This window comes from Tachypleus tridentatus, chromosome 10, assembly GCF_004210375.1.
Source record: "Tachypleus tridentatus isolate NWPU-2018 chromosome 10, ASM421037v1, whole genome shotgun sequence".
Lineage (NCBI taxonomy): Eukaryota > Metazoa > Arthropoda > Merostomata > Xiphosura > Limulidae > Tachypleus > Tachypleus tridentatus.
Window position 1 is genome coordinate 71,232,066 of NC_134834.1, and position 18,277 is coordinate 71,250,342.

Consider the following 18,277-nt stretch of genomic DNA (forward strand, 5'->3'; position numbering starts at 1 on the left):
ATATTTTAATTCATCATAACAAATTGAATAATAATGTTTTTCAATTAGAGGCTGGAAGAAGTAAGCCATTTAACTTACTCATGCAATGACTCTAATCGATTACACAACAGTAACTACTGAATGATTAGCGATAACTCGCTTGAAAACGATATATATTATAAATATTTAATTATATACATCGCTTGTCTCACTTAACAAATGTGTCTGCTTGCTTAATGTCAGCTCAAAAGGTAAATTAATATATTAATTCAAAATGAGTACTGTATAATAAGATGACATTCATTTTCAATTACAATTGTATTTCAAATAGCGAGATGTGTAATTAAAAGCTCACCATAATAATACGTATGACGTCAGATCAGTCAATGGGATTTAATACGAAGTTATTAATCACGCAAACCTTAAAGGCTTAAATACTGTAAAGGTAACATTAATGTAAAGATAGATTGTGGATTTACGTTAACGTGTTGTTTTAACAGATAATATAGTTTGCTTATTTGTAGAAAGTGTGTGTACAGTCATTTGTAAACAAATGACCAAATCGAAGTTTCAGAAGGAAGTCAAAGATTTTAGTGCACAAAACAAATGTTAGGTTGAAGATCCAGAAACAACCTCTATCAATTAGGTATCGCTTCGAGGTTTTAGAACAAACCTATTGAACAATACAAAGTAAGAACAAATCATCAGCTGATATCTATGAATGTTTCTTGTTTGGCTGTTCTTGAAACTACTTTGTTTTTCATCGATCGTATTCTATCTTTATCCATTATTCTTCCACATTACAATTTCTATTGGAACGAGCTTTTTCAAAGATGGTTGAAATAAGTATTAATTTCAAATCTTTAAACACTTTCTATGAGTCTCCACTCTACAAGTGCTTGGACATACGCCTAGCTTCAATGGTTTATGGAGTCAAAGATTCTTTTTTCGTGAGCTTAACTTTTCTTTCATGAAGGATTTTGTTGTTCCTGTTTTTGGTTTCCATTGAAAAATTGAAGATCCCATCCATCTTAAATATTGTGCCATTTGAATAGATGAGAACTATGTGGTGAAAAATTCAGACTTTTAATGTTCATACTTGTTATTTTATTACAGAATACAGAACAGCATCACATAGTGTGAAGATTAACGCCGTATGGTGTAGAAGTCACCATTCGTTATCGCTCAAGTAGTTTCAATGAATGTTACTTCTTATCTGAACAATGAAGCAAATACAAAGAACAAAGTTCAGTCTTATTTCACCGAATAGTTTTTTTTATTTTACCTATATTATAAATAATTAATTCGACTTTCAGAGAAATGTCTTCGATTTGTTTAGAATTTATTGAATAATGTGCAAATATCTAATGAAAAGATAATTCATGCTTTCTGCTCTACAGACAAACAACTGAACCTGTTCAAAGGGTAAACCAAGATAGTTATAATACTTACACAACATTGTTCACGAAAAAATTAATTAATATTAACATGTTTTAAATACTGGCAGCTGTGTTGAATACAGAAGGAATTTCCAGAAGTCATTTGGAATCGAATAGTGAAGATGTTTAATTAAATGTACATACATTTTTCTAACGACATTGGAATCGGCACCTCTTATTTCTTCACAGCATCACCTCGTCTATAGTACCATTTCCACCATTTGTGTTTTTATTGAGGGAACGAATAAACTTCAGGCCGTCGCTTGTTGTCGATCTTTTCCAAGACAAATATCGTAACCGATAGATCAAGCGACGAGGTTTAGTTCGAGAGCTCATCCTCGTCTGTCTTTGAGTCAGCTGGAGGTTTTTTCTGCAGCATAATATTGATTGGAAATAGCCTTTGAAACTGGAAATAAATGAAACAAGAAAGGTTTATTTGTAATTTAGTGTTTCAGGTGTTTCTCATACATGTGTAGTATAAATAAAATTACAGGCTAATGATGAATTTATTTACTTATCAGTAGCATACTAAACTTAAAAAATACATTTTTAACTTATTTTGTATTCCATTTATATTAATATCTATAATTCTTATTAATGAAGTGTGATGGGGTTATTTGTATTTTGTTGAAAAATGAACCAGGCTTGACATTTTATCACGATTAATGAATTTCAGATTTTCACTTTTTACACATAAATGTTAAATTTCCTTGACCCACAAGATAGAGAAACTTAGGATTTAAAGTATTCACACAGTTTAACATATAACATTTATTTTAATTTACTGAATGTTGTGATAACGTGTCAACTTCCTGCTTGGTTAATGGAATATCCTTTATAAAGTATATACAATAAGTTTAAGGAGATACTTCTACAGATATTATTTCAAATAATTCATAACATTATGAGGAGCAAATCTGGACAGCTACTCTAGATTTTATCAGGTCAAACATCTTAAGCCTGGTTACTCATTATATTTTATTCACCATGCGATTTTCAAATTCAAATGAAATCACTCATAAGATAAGGGATTAAAAATATTCCAAGAGTTATTAAAACCGAGTGGCTCTTTAACAGGTTTTACATGTGTTGTAGAAGGATTTATTAAATCTGGAATTATCAAGTTCACCTAAAATTAAATATTGAACCTTTTTCAGTTTACTTACCGTTTGTTGGCCCAGTAGTAGATTATCGGATTGTACACCGAGTTTGACATTGCTAGCCAATAGAAAACCAGAAACATAGGTTGGACGTAGTCGGTGTAAGCAGTTTCTGGATAGTGATAGGTGTAGAGGAAAAACACATGATAGGGTAACCAGCATATGGCAAAGATGAGTACAATCACAATGAGCATGCGTACTACCTGAAAATTGCAAATAATGTTTCCATTTTATATCTCTATTTTAATGAATTTATGGGAAGTTAGTGCATTTCACATGAACGAGTTAGGGGTATAATTTTACAAACATTATCAGGGATAATTGCATCCTCCCTCATTGTAAGTCTAATGACATACCGAACAAAAATATTACGATGATCGTTTTTTGTGAGGCATTTCATAGATTTCAACGTGCATAAAAATTAGCGTAATTACTTGAACAATTTCATTTTTAAATTATATTTATATGTACTCCGAAAACTATTACGAGGTTAAAACATATTTTTTTTTAGTTTTAAAATATCTCACACATAAACAGAAGTTCACTTTGTTAACAGGAAGAAATGGGCCACTCACTATATGTGTCTCCAGTTGAGTTAAATAAGTTTGTTTTGACACCTGGCTCTACATCGATTACTATAACATTTTCAATAACCTGTGGGAGTTAGTGAGTTAGAACCATCGCGTCGAATAAATAAAAGAGGACGCTTGGGAAGAGAAAAATGTTGTTGATCATCGAACAAAGATCAATAATGAACAAACAGACTTCCATTCTGGAATCGTCTGTTTCACTGAACACTTTTTATACAATTACTTTTTCAAGTATGGATAATTTTAAGAAATATAAATAACCTACATGTCATTGTGAATGCTTTAATTTTTCGATTTATCTGATATAGGACATTAGGCATGTCTAAGTACATCAGTGGAAAGGGCTTAGCCTCCTAAGTTTAAAACTGTCATTAGATCTGAAATCTGTACTTTAAAAACACAAAGCAATTTACGAGCCATTATACCGCAGCTAAAAAATATGCCTAAGTACAAATATAGGAAGAAAAAAAAGACTAAACGTAAAGTACTTTTTTGATTTATGGAGAATTTTAAGTAAGAATACCTTTAATTTTTCGACTTTTCTAAGGCCTGTAAAAAAAGAACGTAAACAATTCCGTTATAAATATTTTCCTATAAATATAGCATGATCATTACATGAAAATCGAACATCAGTAACCAGGTTCCCATATAATAGTATATTTACACAAACAAAATAGTTTTACTGTAAAATGAATTTAGCTACAAAGTAATTGTACTGACAAAATAAGTCTAACTATAAGGTAACCATACTGACAAAAGAAATCTACATACCAAACAACAATACTACAAGGGAAATCTAGCTACTAAGTAATCATACAAAAGAAATCTAGATATCAAATAACAATACTTACAAGGGAAATTTAGCTACTAAGTAATCATACTTACAAAAGAAATATACATACCAAATAACAATACTTACAAGAAAAATCTAGTTACTAAGTAATCATGCTTAGAAAAGAAATCTACATGCCAAATAACAATACTTACAAGGTAAATCTAGCTCCCAGGTAATCATACTTACAAAAGAAATCTATATACCAAATAACGATACCTACAAGGGAAATCTAGCAACTAAGTAATCATGCATACAAAAGAAATCTACATACCAAATAACAATACTTACAAGGGAAATCTAGATACTAAGTAATCAAGCTGACAAAAGAAATCTACATGCCAAATAACAATACTTACAAGGGAAATCTAGATACTAAGTAATCAAGCTGACAAAAGAAATCTACATGCCAAATAACAATACTTACAAGGGAAATCTAGCAACTAAGTAATCATGCTTACAAAAGAAATCTACATATCAAATAACGATACCTACAAGGGAAATCTAGCAACTAAGTAATCATGCTTACAAAAGAAATCTACATACCAAATAACAATACTTACAAGGGAAATCTAGCTACTAAGTAATCATGCTTACAAAAGAAGTCTAGATACCAAGTAGTCAGTTTGCAAATAAAGTCCACGTGCAAAGTATGAGGTCTACAAAAAGTTGAAATACAAAGTGTTAACGAATTCCGGACACAACACTCTATATAACATAGTAGTAAAGTGATAAAATAACTTCAAATATAACACTGTAGTAAACTGATAAAATAAGCATAGATACAACATTGTGAATTGATTAAATAATTCAAAATTCAATATGTGGAGTTGGTAAAATAAATACAGTAATGAAATTTTAATTTGATAAAAAAGTTTAGATAACAAGCATTATCAGTAGTATCAGAGTAGGTTAATCTGTGGTATCAGAGTAGGTTAATCTGTGGTATCTTTCCTTTTTCCCTCTTTATTGCCTATATTTTTATACATTAGGAATATCAACATGAGACGGGCATATACCTTATTGAATTTTGTTACTCATCAGAATCTCTAGCAACCTACCTTCAAATGGACATTATTTTATGCATGGTTAGAGTAAATTAATATATGAGATATTGGGTGTGGTCAAGTACATAAATCGATAGATTTTAGCCTCCTGAGTTCAAAATTGTAATTATATCTCAAATCGGTCAATATTTGAAAAACTAGGTCCAATCTGTGAGCCACTATGCCGTGGCTAAAAATAAGCCTAAATACAAAATAGCATTTGATTCCCCTCGGTGGACTCAGCAGATTGTCAGATGTTGCTTTGCTATAAGTAAACACGCGCACAAAATAGTAAAAAAAAATCAAAACGTGAAGTACGAAGATAATGAAATCAAACAACCTCATGAGATTGAGTAACATAATATAGGTACAAAATATTAGGTTGACAAAAGAAGATTATATACAAAATAATCAATTAATAAAAAAAGCAAGTTGCGAAGTACTAATTTGCAAAATAAGTTGAGTTTTAATACACTAATTTGGTAAATGTTTACGGAATATAAGTTTGCACAGTTTTATCCCAGTGTAATTTTTGTTACCCATTATAATTTTTTTCGAACGAGTCTCTGATTTTTATGTTACGTATTACGACTTCAAATAACCTGAAACTAAATTAAATTGTAATATAAATTTAGTGAATTAAATATAAAGATGTATAAAATTTATGATGTGTGGCTACAAAACTGATGCACACGGTTTTCTTTCTTAACATAAATATATTTTAATATACAAACAATAATACAATTTATAATAATAGTTATTAGAAATATTGATGTATATAAAAAAGCTTTACAAACTTACAAACAATATTTAGTCTTCTGTCTAGTCTTGAACTGAATATTTTATCGAAGGTTCACGATGAGCGAATAAGTTTATAATTGATCAACGGTACAGTTTGCTTAACGACTAGCCAACTAGTTGCTTCAATGAGCTCACGTAAGCATTTCACCGACGAAAATATCTAACGTTCTAGTAGAAATACTAAGGTCCGAAGTTATTTCTCTGAAGTTAAACGGTTTATAATGTTAGAAATTTATAAATGTTCCTGGTCAAATATCTGTAGTTTCCAGATTAATAAGCGTTAATTACAGTTATAGCCTCAGAGTTTTATAGTAGACTAACTGTTCCAAATTACCAACTAACAATAATATTAAACTGTTTCTTCCTGTTTCGTTGGCTACCTTTATAAGCTTGAGAGGAGAGTTTCTAGAAAATTCAGTTGGCAAAAATACCGTCAATCATTAGTATTACAAACACACTTAGTATATTGTTAATTCTTACACTCAAGAATCTTCTATAAATTTAAGGAACAGGCGAGAATATTGCAATACACATTCAACAGGATAAGTTACACGAATTTCTAAATAAAAGTTAAACTGAAACAAGCATGAATATTAAAATATATATGTAATAGTAAAATCTTTACACCTCCTACCTTCTTCTTAGATTTGATGACCTCTTTGTGACGTTCAGTGATTTCTCCAATAGCTTTTCCACCCCACAAAGCATGTCCCATGAAAGTATAGGCTATACCCATTGATATCATTGGGACAGCATACGTTAATGAGAGAAACACAATATTGTACCTGCAAATAAATATTCAATGCACTTGATTATCCGAAGAAGTTAATTAACAGAGCAAAATGTTTAAATTAGCTCACACAGATCACTACTCCAGGCATATCGGAATGGCTAGATGGTTAAGGTACTCGACTCGTAATTTAAGGGACGCGGGTTTGAATCCCCGTAACATCAAACATGCTTGTCTTTTCAGCAGTGGGGTCGTTATAACGTGATGGTAAATCCCACTATTCATTGATAAAAGTATAGCACAAGAGTTAGCGTGGGTGGTGATGACTAGCTGCCTTCTCTCTAGTTTTGCACTGCTATATCACAAATAGCTCTCATGTAGCTTTGTGCGAAATTCAAAAACAAACAAATCTCAGATCAAAATAATTCCATCTTTAAAAGAGGTATGGTTTATTGAAATTACAATTCAACTTATGGAGATTATTTATTGTAATATTATCTTGTCTTTTTTCTATTGATTCTGACGACTTCCGAGCTCAGCTCATTTTTTAATCATTTTCTCCCAGCGTCACTGTCAATGTGAAATAACAGTATTCCAATAGTTGCAAACTGTATTTTGCAATTAAAATTTCATTGCTTTCTTCAGGTAATTCAGAAAGAAATGACGTCAAGGATTCAACCATGAAGAAAACCTTGAAATACGGAATGTTATTACAAGAAAAAGTTTATAAAGTCCCTCTTCGAGCCTTAAACAAACATTATGTGGGTTTACCACAGTTACAAGCAAAGGCTTAAACACTAAGAAAATAATACAGGAAAAAGCTGTCCAATGAATAACTTCATATGGACATCGAATCTTTATTCGTTTTCAATCATAATCGTATTAAAGTTCAGTTTTAGTAGTGCAAGTCTCAGGTCCACTTCTCCAGTTAAGCAGTGCCAAAAATAATGCTGAGGAAATTTTAGCAAACTATATGGGATAAATGAGAATAGAAAAGTATTATCTCACGCACTCTGAATTGCAAAGCTAGATGGGAAAAACCTAATAAATTTTATTCCGGTGTAGATAAGAAAGAAAAAGAGATAAGTAACGTACAAAAATCTAAACATAGGAGTGGAAAAGATCAGAGCTTATGTAGATGAGGTAATCCATTCTTATGTAGATGAGGTAATCCATTCTTGTTTAATGGATCTTGTTTAAACTAGTGCTTACAGCGTGAAAACCTCTGAAGGTTTAGTGCTTATCTAATTGCTTGGAAATGCTATAAATGTAAATAATCTTCACAAAATTAGTTCCGTTGTTACTACAATATGATTCTATAGAATTTGATGGCGATATATCTTTATCGCATTAATGAGCTACAAATTTACAATACTAACATATACCTTCATGTAGATTAATTTATCGAACATTAAAATAAAATCTATAGAAATAACTTTCTTTTTAAATGTTTCAGTGTGCACAATTCTTCAACAATCTTTGATTTTTTTATAGTGTCTGTATAATAATACGCTTGTTACTGGATCTGTTATGACAGAGACGTGTGTGCGCATGCGTATAAAAAGATCCGCATGCATTATCATGACAGACAAAAACTGAATATTATTACAATAAACTAGTAGAGACCAGCAAGATATTTGCATTTACATTAATATTTTTATTGCAACAGTACTTCTTTAAATATATAGTTTCTAGAATAATACAAAATAGTTCTAATTGCAAACGCCGACTTCATGTCATACTATAAATTTTGCTGTCGGTACACCTTATAAGCATGCGCAAGAATAATTTTATCTAGAAAAACAGTGCAAGTGCCTGCCTGCGCCAACAAGTTAGAAAGCTCAACAAACAACTCACTACAACTGATCTATGAATTAAGGAACAACAGAAAAGGTGGACGTAAATATTCTTTATTAACAATTTAGTATAATAACATTAAAAAAATTAAGATCATAAAGGGTTTGTATTCAATTTCGCGCATGTCTACACGAGAGCTATCTGTATAGTGGGATTGATCGTAACATTATAACGCCCCCACAGCTGAAAGGGCGAGCGTGTTTGGTGCGACGGAGATTCGAATCCACTACCCTCGAATGGCGAGTCGAGTGCCTTAACCACCTGGCCATGCCGTGCCAGATTGTAAAAGAGATCTAACATTAGGTCTTAAAACAACATTATAAGTTTAATTATCGATAGTATGACGTACAGTATAATTTAGTTCTAACGAAGCTAATGTAAAAACCGTATGCGCTAATGTGGTAATTTATCTCATTATTGATCTTAAGCCTAACATTAGTTAATGTTTTATAAAGTACGACCTAAATGCAAGCGGACTTATAAATCTAGATGTCTGCGACTATATTTTGCATGTATTATTGCATAATCTTGTATTTAAAGAAATAATGTTGCAATAAAGATACTTATTTGACAGCAAAAGCTCTGCAATTTCCCTCTAGTCATAAATATTGAAAATAACCAAGTAAAAGTCTACGAACATGTATCTTCCGTTTAGATAAAGAAATTATTACTTTCTTAGTAGTCAAAGAAATTATATCATTCTCACATGTTATCGTTCTATTTGCTTTCAAGAAAGCAATATTAAGAAAATAATGTGAATTTTGCTTGTTTATTTACTGTTATGCACAAAGCTACGGGATGGGCTATCTCTACTTTGCCTACCTCGAAATCAAAACCACATTTTCAGCGTTATAAGCTCTCAGTCTTACAATTGAGTCGCTGGAGGTATGGCATGGTCTAAGAGACATTGATAATTACAGAAATAATGTTAAATATCTTTCATATGAAAGAAAGCTGTTGAATGTTTTATAATAAATCACGTGGAAATATAATTTGTAAATGGCTTTGTTTACTCCAGTATTGGATTTACAAACGAAAATAGAAGTTTTATTGTTTCGATCTTTCACACGGAGACATCTTCTTCCTATAAATAGTTAAGCGGTATTTCTGTTTATAATTTCATTGGGTATTATAAAACATTTGCTAGAAACAAAAACACAATTAAAAATTCCCACCATCTGAATCACTTCTCATGACGTTTCACTGTAATTCATATTACTGAAGTTGGCATCCTTAACATATCCACTAACATACGGTGATTATGTTAATTTTGACTTTGTTCGAAGAAAATATTTGGGTTTTGAAATATTTCAGAATATTAGTTGCAATTACAGAAAGAATTACTTATGCGTCATTAAGTTAAAAATTCAAAGTCTTAAAAGTATAAAATTTAGGTTCGTTTCCCTGTGTTTGACGAAACACAGGTATTCTGTTATGTAGCTTTGCACTAAAACGTTATAAAAGTAGAGACTCTGTAATTAAGAACATGATATTCAAAATGATGTTGAAAGAAGACTGGTTATAGGCCTTGTGTAAATCATTCAAAATGATATTGAAATGGCCCGGCATGGCCAAGCGTGTTAAGGCGTGCGACTCGTAATCTGAGGGTCGCGGGTTCGCATCCCCGTCGCGCCAAACATGCTCGCCCTTTCAGCCGTGGGGGCGTTATAATGTGACGGTCAATTCCACTATTCGTTGGTAAAAGAGTAGCCCAAGAGTTGGCGTTGGGTGGTGATGACTAGCTGCCTTCCCTCTAGTCTTACACTGCTAAATTAGGAACGGCTAGCACAAATAGCCCTCGAGTAGCTTTGTGCAAAATTCAAAAAACAAACAAAACAAAATGACATTGAAAGAAGACTGCTTATAGGCCTTGAGTAAATCATTCAAATTAAAATGTGAATTTTATAAAAACTATTTGTTTCTGAAAATGATTACTTCTAACATATATTTCTATTTAAAATGGTTTGTTTGTTTTGGAATTTCACGCAAAGCTACACGAGGACAATCTATGTTAGCCGTCCCTAATTGAGCAGTGTCAGACTGGTGGGAAGGCGGCTAGTCATCACCACCCAATGCCAAGTCTTGGGCTACTCTTTTACCAACGAATAGTGGGATTAACCGTCACATTATAACGCCCCTACGGCTTAAAGGGCGAGCATGTTTAGAGTAATTCGAATCTGCGACCCTCAGATTACAAGTCCCGTGCCTTAACAATCTAGCCATTCTGAGCCATTTAAAATGGTTGATTAGGTAATACATATATGCTGCTGTAAAACATTAATGTTATTGTTATTTTAATTACGGGTTTGTAAAAATCTAAAATTATTGAAACACTCGCAAATATACCGAGCATTAAGAAAGACTCAAAGCTGCAGACTAGAGAGACTCGTTGTTGTTTAATTTATAGCGAACGATAGTTGTTAGTTTAGTGCCTCACGTGATGTTACAAACAAGCAAGCATCTGCAATAACAGCAGCAAAAACATCATCAAAGCCATTAGTCGATGTTTTCGTTTTCATGTTACTAACTATTTATAATCTTTTAGGGAACAGTGTATAAACGATGTGATAAAACCCATACTGGGCAAGATATGAGAAACTTTCGGAGACGTAAGTACCACATAAACCTAAAGACTTGAGTGAATCACTTTCACAATAGCTTATCTCAGATTTCATTTTGCAGAATTAGAACCTATCTAAACTGAGGTCTGCTTTAATTAATTAAATTTTGTAACAAAAGATTTGTGTCAAACCTTGTAAAATATACCAGACAAGATCTACGTGAGTATTATATGCTTTTGTTTTCAGTGTCCATTGTGAAACTGGTTGCCACAGTAACCACTAACTAGGAGCTACATAAGTAAAGAAAATTAGTATCAGGTGTCGGTATTCAGTTACGACATCCATGTTATATCACTAGAATACCTTATTAAAGTCGTCCGCGTAGGTTTTAGCTTTAATTTCTGAAGATATAAAGTACAAAATTTCTAGACGAGACGAGAAAGTAATTATACAACGATTAAATTTAAATACTTAGATTTGACAAGACGAAGTGGAACAGATGTAAAATACGTTATGAAATAAGATAATGTTACGTTGTCAAACGGCAGGTCTGCTCCTTATATACGAAACTGTTCTTTGTAGCGTTCAGTAAACTTACTATAAATAACTGATTCAAGCCTAGTTCGTCCATACTGATTACTTTTCATCCATAAATTCTGCGGTTCTTATTTTGTGGTTAATAACAGTTTTTTATTCTTTGTTAATTTTAATTCAGTTTTTATTAAGCAAATATTGTTATTTATTGTTCTCTGTTAAGTACTTTATTTAATGTTCTAAGAGCATAACAATGTTAGCTGTTTATTTTTGTTGTTTTTCAAAGCTCTAACAGTTGAATGTGTTTGCTTGTTGACACGTTTATTTTATTTATTAGAAGACTAATACTGCTACTCAGTCGTTTCTCTAAATAAATCGCTTCACAAAACCACTACCATACCCCGAACTTTATTCGACAGACGCAACAAACAAACAAAAAATCTTTCATTAACACTTCCATACAACCTTACTGTATCTGTATTAAAATACCAGTGTACAACGCTCACATTTCTACAAACTAATTCATACACTAAAAACACTTTTACTAAAAGTCTCATCTTCAAAGATTTGCAGGTTTGCTCCGATTTTGACAATAATAATGTTCACTCAGCCATACTATCTGAACGTTTTCCTTGTGTAAAAGATTACACTATGTAACTTCTAATCATGAGGATAATCAGTTGGTCTCCTGTTCGATAAATTGTTGTCTTCTGTGAGAGAGGTCGCAAAGCTAGTGAAACATTTCGTGAACACAGAAGACATGTTATTAACACTAATGTTGATAAGCCAAGCACCCGATATTTTTACGATGACAAACACGATCTTTCATATTTCACACTATTCTGTTCCTGTTGAGCAATCCTTGCGTTTGCACGAAAAACAGTGCCTTATCTATATTCTAGGAATCATTATCCCAGCAGGAATAAGTGAATCTATTTTTAATTTGATGTTTTCTTCTGACTAACTTTTATATACGTTTGTTTAATTCTGAATTAAATTCCACACCTTAAGAGATATTTCTCTATCTCTTCATCTTTAACCAGTGATTTATTACATGTAAAAGGAAACTTTACTTCATTTTCTGCCACTTATTTTGAATTACCTTAATTTGCTTTTTAAAATTCACTCACATTTATCTTGTTTCCCGAAGTTATTGTGTATCTTTGATATACATTTACTTTGTTGTTTGGGTCGTGACTAACCTCACAATATTTTAGTTTAAATTTTCATATATACACCGTTTAATTAACAAAGTTATTTCACAATATTTTAATGAAAGGTATTAGTAATAACAATTTAATCATCGATATCTCTAGTCATTTTGATATGTTAAACTCAACGCATTTGTTTGACCCTTACACTTAACTAGTTTATATGATGCAAGTGCTTTACCTTTTCACGTTATATAATTAAGAAACATTCATTTGAGTTGAGTTATTTAGCAGTAAACCATCATGGGTATAGAAAGAGACAATACTATTGACAAGTTAGGTTGGAAATACTACAATATATTTGGTACTTTTCCGTCATACCCCTCGCAATATTAATGTTTTTTCCGTTAAACTCCCATAACTTGAATCACTTTTAAAAAAAATATAAATATGTATTTTGTTCACATAGTAAATGTGCATAATAAATTTCTAAAAATATATTAATAAGCTTTGTGTTCATACAGTAAAGATCTTACCATTTTTTTGGGTATAAAGGAAAAGTACTATACTTATTTTCAGTATAATATTATTGCTTTGAATTTTAACATCTGTACTTCATTCGTTGTTACAGTACAGTACCAATCACTACCTTTTGACCATTTTAGGGTCTGGAAATACTTCTTCAAACGATGACCTTCACTTTCCAGAGATCCGTCTTAATAACCTTCTAGTTTCGTTCAACTTTCCATTTCTCTCATTTCTTTTCTTTTTTTCTTTTCCAATAAGCGGTAGCTGATATATGTGGAGTCGTAGTGTTTTGGTTTTGAAACAGTTGAGACAGTTTATGTCTACAACCTGGTATAAACTGATTAAATTAACCAATATATATATATTTATTATGCCCATACATAGATATATATATACGTGCGTGTGTGTATACATCTTATATATATGAGCACACCCGTAGTGACATTTAAAAGCTACTGCCTAATGTATAGAATTGTATGTTGTGTATTTAAAATGTTTTTTTTTTGTTTAAGATACAGTGGTCAGTGTAAAACAAATAGTTTCAAACTCAGTACACAGTACAAAATAATTATTTAGAGAACTACATAATACACTAATTTTTTTTTCGATTCCACGTTTTACCATTTAAAGCCTTCTTACCAAATACTTTATCAGTTGTTGTTTTTATAAGGAACACGATTTTCATATCTTGGTAGAAAGATGAATGTAATAAGATACACTGCCATTATATAGTAATGTTAAGAAGTGTATTGTTATAACACAGCGAAGGCAGATAAGATTTGCAACTTTATCCGTTTATATTAATGTGTCAAAATTAATAAGTCATTCATCACATTGTTTTCTTTACATTACCATGGTAAATTTAACGAGTGTTCTATTTGTTTATTTTGTTTAAACATTGTAAAGGGACTAAGGTATTTATCACATTGTTCTCTTATTTACATTACCATGGTAAATTTAACGATTGTTCTCTTTGTTTAAACATTGTAAAGGGACTAAAATGTTTATCACATTGTTTTCTTTACATTACCATGGTAAATTTAACGAGTGTTCTATTTGTTTATTTTGTTTAAACATTATAAAGGGACGATCATGTTTGGTGTGACGGAGATTCGAACCCGCGACTCTCATATTACGAGTCGGGTACCTTAGCCACCTGGATATGCTGGTCCTAAGGGATAGTGAAATTGGAATCAGTGTATTTAATTTATTACAACTCATTTTGCGACTAGTGACCTAGATTAGGAACCTGCAAAAATACACAATTGTTTAAAAATACTGATAAGCATAAATATATTAACGCAGAATAAGACTTAAGTGGATAAGCACATCATACACCTTAAATTAGTTACATAATTTTTGTAATTCGCTCATATCTGTGAATAAACAAAAAAACACGTGAAGTAAATATAGAATATTTACTAATTTTAGAGAGGTTATTTTGCTATATTATTCTCACAGGATATAAACTTTATATGGGCTGTCTTGTTTACACATTGCCCCTTCCCCAGTGGCACAAAGGTATGCCTGCTGACTCACAACGCTAGAAATTGGGTTTAGATACTCGTGGAAGACAGAACACAGATCGCTCATTGTGTAGCTCTGTGCTTGACTATAAAGAAAGAAGCTTATAGATTTTGCAATTTTTTACTGAATATCGTGTTTCTAATTTACAAAACATGTTTTATGTTTCAGTTTGGGACTTTTACAATAGCTGCATTTAAAGTAAAAATCATTAGTTTTCACTTGTAGAATTTTTCTGATTTTAAAGAGAGATATCTCGGTCTATTTTTATTGGATTGAAGTAAGGGCGTACATAGAATGTTTATTCATCACGGTGTATAAACATGTGACAGCTTTGTCTGTCACAGACCATTTCCACTACTTCATATTCTTGTGTTTTCATGAATGACGACAGTTAAATGAATAACTCGACACTTTCAAACTATCTTATTATAAGGTGTACTCTGACATCACTTCTGTGTTTTCAACTGAAAAAAACAAACATCTTTTCATTCGTTCAAGCATCGTTTTATACCAAACCTGTTGATATTAAATTCACTGTTGAACATCAATTTGAATCAGCTATGTTTTATAGTTGATTAAAACAACATGATGGAAGGTTTAACACTAGAACTTATCCTTTGACATGTCGCTGTTTACGTCGTTTATCTAATCGACATTTTCCAAGTTTGAAGAGAACAGTGTAAATTAAATTCGCCTGCAAAGGACACCACCTAATGACGATTGAAAGAACTACATAAATCAGAATTTTTTGTTTTTGTCTGTCTAGCGTAAAGGTCTTACTAGGGATTCTGTTACTCGTATAATCGTAACAAAGGCAGTATTCCACGTGAATTTTAACAGTTAACTTATGCTGCGTCAGACTTGGTTTAATATGTCAGCGAAATAAACGGCTCTTTACTTTCCACAGTAAATCAGAAAAATATATCTATGGACAGAGATGAAAACTTACCAACCAGTAAACAAAATTGAATCTAACAACTTTGCTTATTTCTCTTCATGTAAGAAATAGTGTAATAAAAAATAAGGCAACTTTTTCTGTGTAACTCTTTTTCACTTTTTAAGACTTGAACATTGCTTTGTGATCCCTTAACGTTTGTTTAATTATTACATTTTGTACTAGAACAATTTTATCGTGCTTTCTAGAACCTCGTTCTTCCGTTTAACTTGCGCTTAAAAACAACCATTCACCTTTATTTATTTTTTTGTTAATTAGGTAAACACATAAAACACGTCTTAAGCTTATAGGAAGGATCGTCACACTTTATGTGTTAAGGCAGAGAGGTTTTTTGCCGAATATACGAGATGAGGCAAAACGGGTGACAAATTTAGTATCTACGTATATTTAATTTATGGGAATTTCCTATTAGCTGATTGTACAGTGAAGCCAAGGAAAAAGTAGGATTGGGGAAATTTGTCACAGTTATTTCTAGGGAAAGATGTTGGTATAGTCAAACAGCGAAGACCAGAGGCGACCAGTTTCAAAGATAGTTATTTATACAACAGTAGGTGAATTATACCACGTAAAGTAAGCTAAAATAAAGCTAAATCCACTCTTACAAAACAAAAATTTTATTCGGATACAAGTTTCTCCCTTCACACGTATCCTCTTTAGTCTAAAGCTTGTTTGTGAGAGAAACATAAACATAGCGAATAGAAGTGTAGGACTTCCTCTACGACTGTCAATATACAATATACTAGTAAGAAATAAGTTTTTACAATTTACAACTTAGACAGTGGTACCTAATAAGTTGCACATACCTCACACATCTGTAACAGGATGAAACACAGGGCAAAAACTATTTTCCAACACCGTCGACAAACAGCAAAAACATGTGCGAAAAATATCTTAGATACGAGAAATGAAGGTTTGCTTCAATGAGGCCTCTGTTGCAATACAACGATTGTAACAAGAAAAAAAAATTGGTATCGACTCCAAGTTGATAAAATTTTCGAAGGTAATAGAAAGATTATAAAGATTGTTGTTGGGATCTATGATTGCCCCAGTTTTTTTCATATATTGGATGACTTTTAAAAGTGGATTTAAGAACAAAAAATGAAAAAAACTTTAAAGTGATCAGAGATAAGGAGTCAACACTAACTACGAGATATGGAAGTTATATGATAAACGGACTGGACGACAAGAAGTTTGAAATTATGCGTCCAAGCCCACGGCAGTTTTTTTTCGAACCATGAAGATGAAACCCGTGACATACCCATGGACTTTAACTTATTAATTTGCGTAATGAGTTTTTGGAAGTGTACTTCCACATACAGTAGAAAGTTAAGATGTAGTTTCTTTTAACAACTTTGTTTTTTTCCAGAAAGTTCTTACAATGGAAACTGTGGTGTCGGCAACCATGTTGAGAACGATTGAGAAAGAAGATTGAAGCTTCAAAGAAAGCAGGACAGCAGGACAGCAGAGTGTTTTTTTTTATAGTGGGACTAACCCACTGTATACACATGAATCATATTACAAACAAACATCCAAGCTGTTGTATTACTTCCGCAACTTCGCCGAAAGTGTTCTGTTTCGAGAGTAAATAAAACCAAAATTATGAGTAATAAATATTTTTATTTCGTGGTTTTGAAGTTCATATATCATGCTATATTGTAGCCTAAAGAATGCATATTTTTTTCGTTATTCACAGCATACACAGATTTTACTGACGTCAAGCATCCCTTACATGACATCATTTTGATGTCTACTGGCTGACCGACAGACAACACAGTATTGTTCAGTAGCGAGAGTGGTTTAAACAAATAACCCCTTCAGGCAGCCGTATAAACAGCCGATTTTGAGTTATGTACCTAATTACGTATGCAGTTACCCTAATGTGTGGGGGTAGATATCTCCTCCACATCTTCATAGGTTGTAGTAATGCCTATTTACAACAAATATTGCTTTACACGTGCAATCCATACAACGCCTTTGATCAATACAGCAGCAAGACACCTACAAGTGAGCAATAAACATTGGGTGGCAACATTTCACATTTTAAGGGCACTTTTTATTAGTTTCTTTAAAATAAACAAAATAATTTCATTTAATTTTAGCCTTAAGAGACATGCCTATAATATACCTTTTTATTTAGCCAACCGTGGCCAGGTGGGTTAAGGCGTTCAACTCGTGATCTGAGAGTCGCGGGTTCGAATCCAGGTCACACCAAACATGCTCGCCATTTCAGTCATGGGGGCATTATAATGTGACGATCAATCCCACTATTTGTTAACAAAAGAGTAGCCCAATAGTTAGCGGTAAGTGGTGATGACTAGTTGCCTTCCCTTTAATCTTACACTTCTAAATTAGGGACGGCTAGCGCAGATAGCCCTCATGTAGCTTTGCGCAAAATTCATAAAACAAACAAACTTTTTTACTTCTAACCCGTCTAGTTAAAGTTCATATGACCTATACGCGTTGATATTTTTAGAATGATCATTTTTGTTTTCATTTTGTATCATAATTTAAGATATTAAGTTTAGATGCAGCTTACTTTTCTTTGTTGTTTATATTTGTTAATAGGAAAACATGGCTATTCTTTTTG

General features: G+C 32.1%; 1 protein-coding gene across 1 annotated transcript in view; it reads right to left on the reverse strand.

The window, feature by feature from the left end:
- Positions 1 to 1,468: 1,468 nt before the first annotated feature.
- The window catches only part of LOC143229539 (tachykinin-like peptides receptor 86C), a 42,830-nt gene continuing 26,021 nt past the window's right edge, over positions 1,469 to 18,277 (reverse strand). Inside the window, exons 3-5 of the mRNA XM_076462024.1 lie at positions 6,482 to 6,632; positions 2,585 to 2,781; positions 1,469 to 1,824 (exon numbers count right to left, since the gene is read on the reverse strand). Of these exons, the coding sequence (XP_076318139.1) occupies positions 1,602 to 1,824; positions 2,585 to 2,781; positions 6,482 to 6,632 (571 nt within the window). The 3' untranslated portion in view covers positions 1,469 to 1,601. The remainder of the gene's footprint in view (positions 1,825 to 2,584; positions 2,782 to 6,481; positions 6,633 to 18,277) is intronic.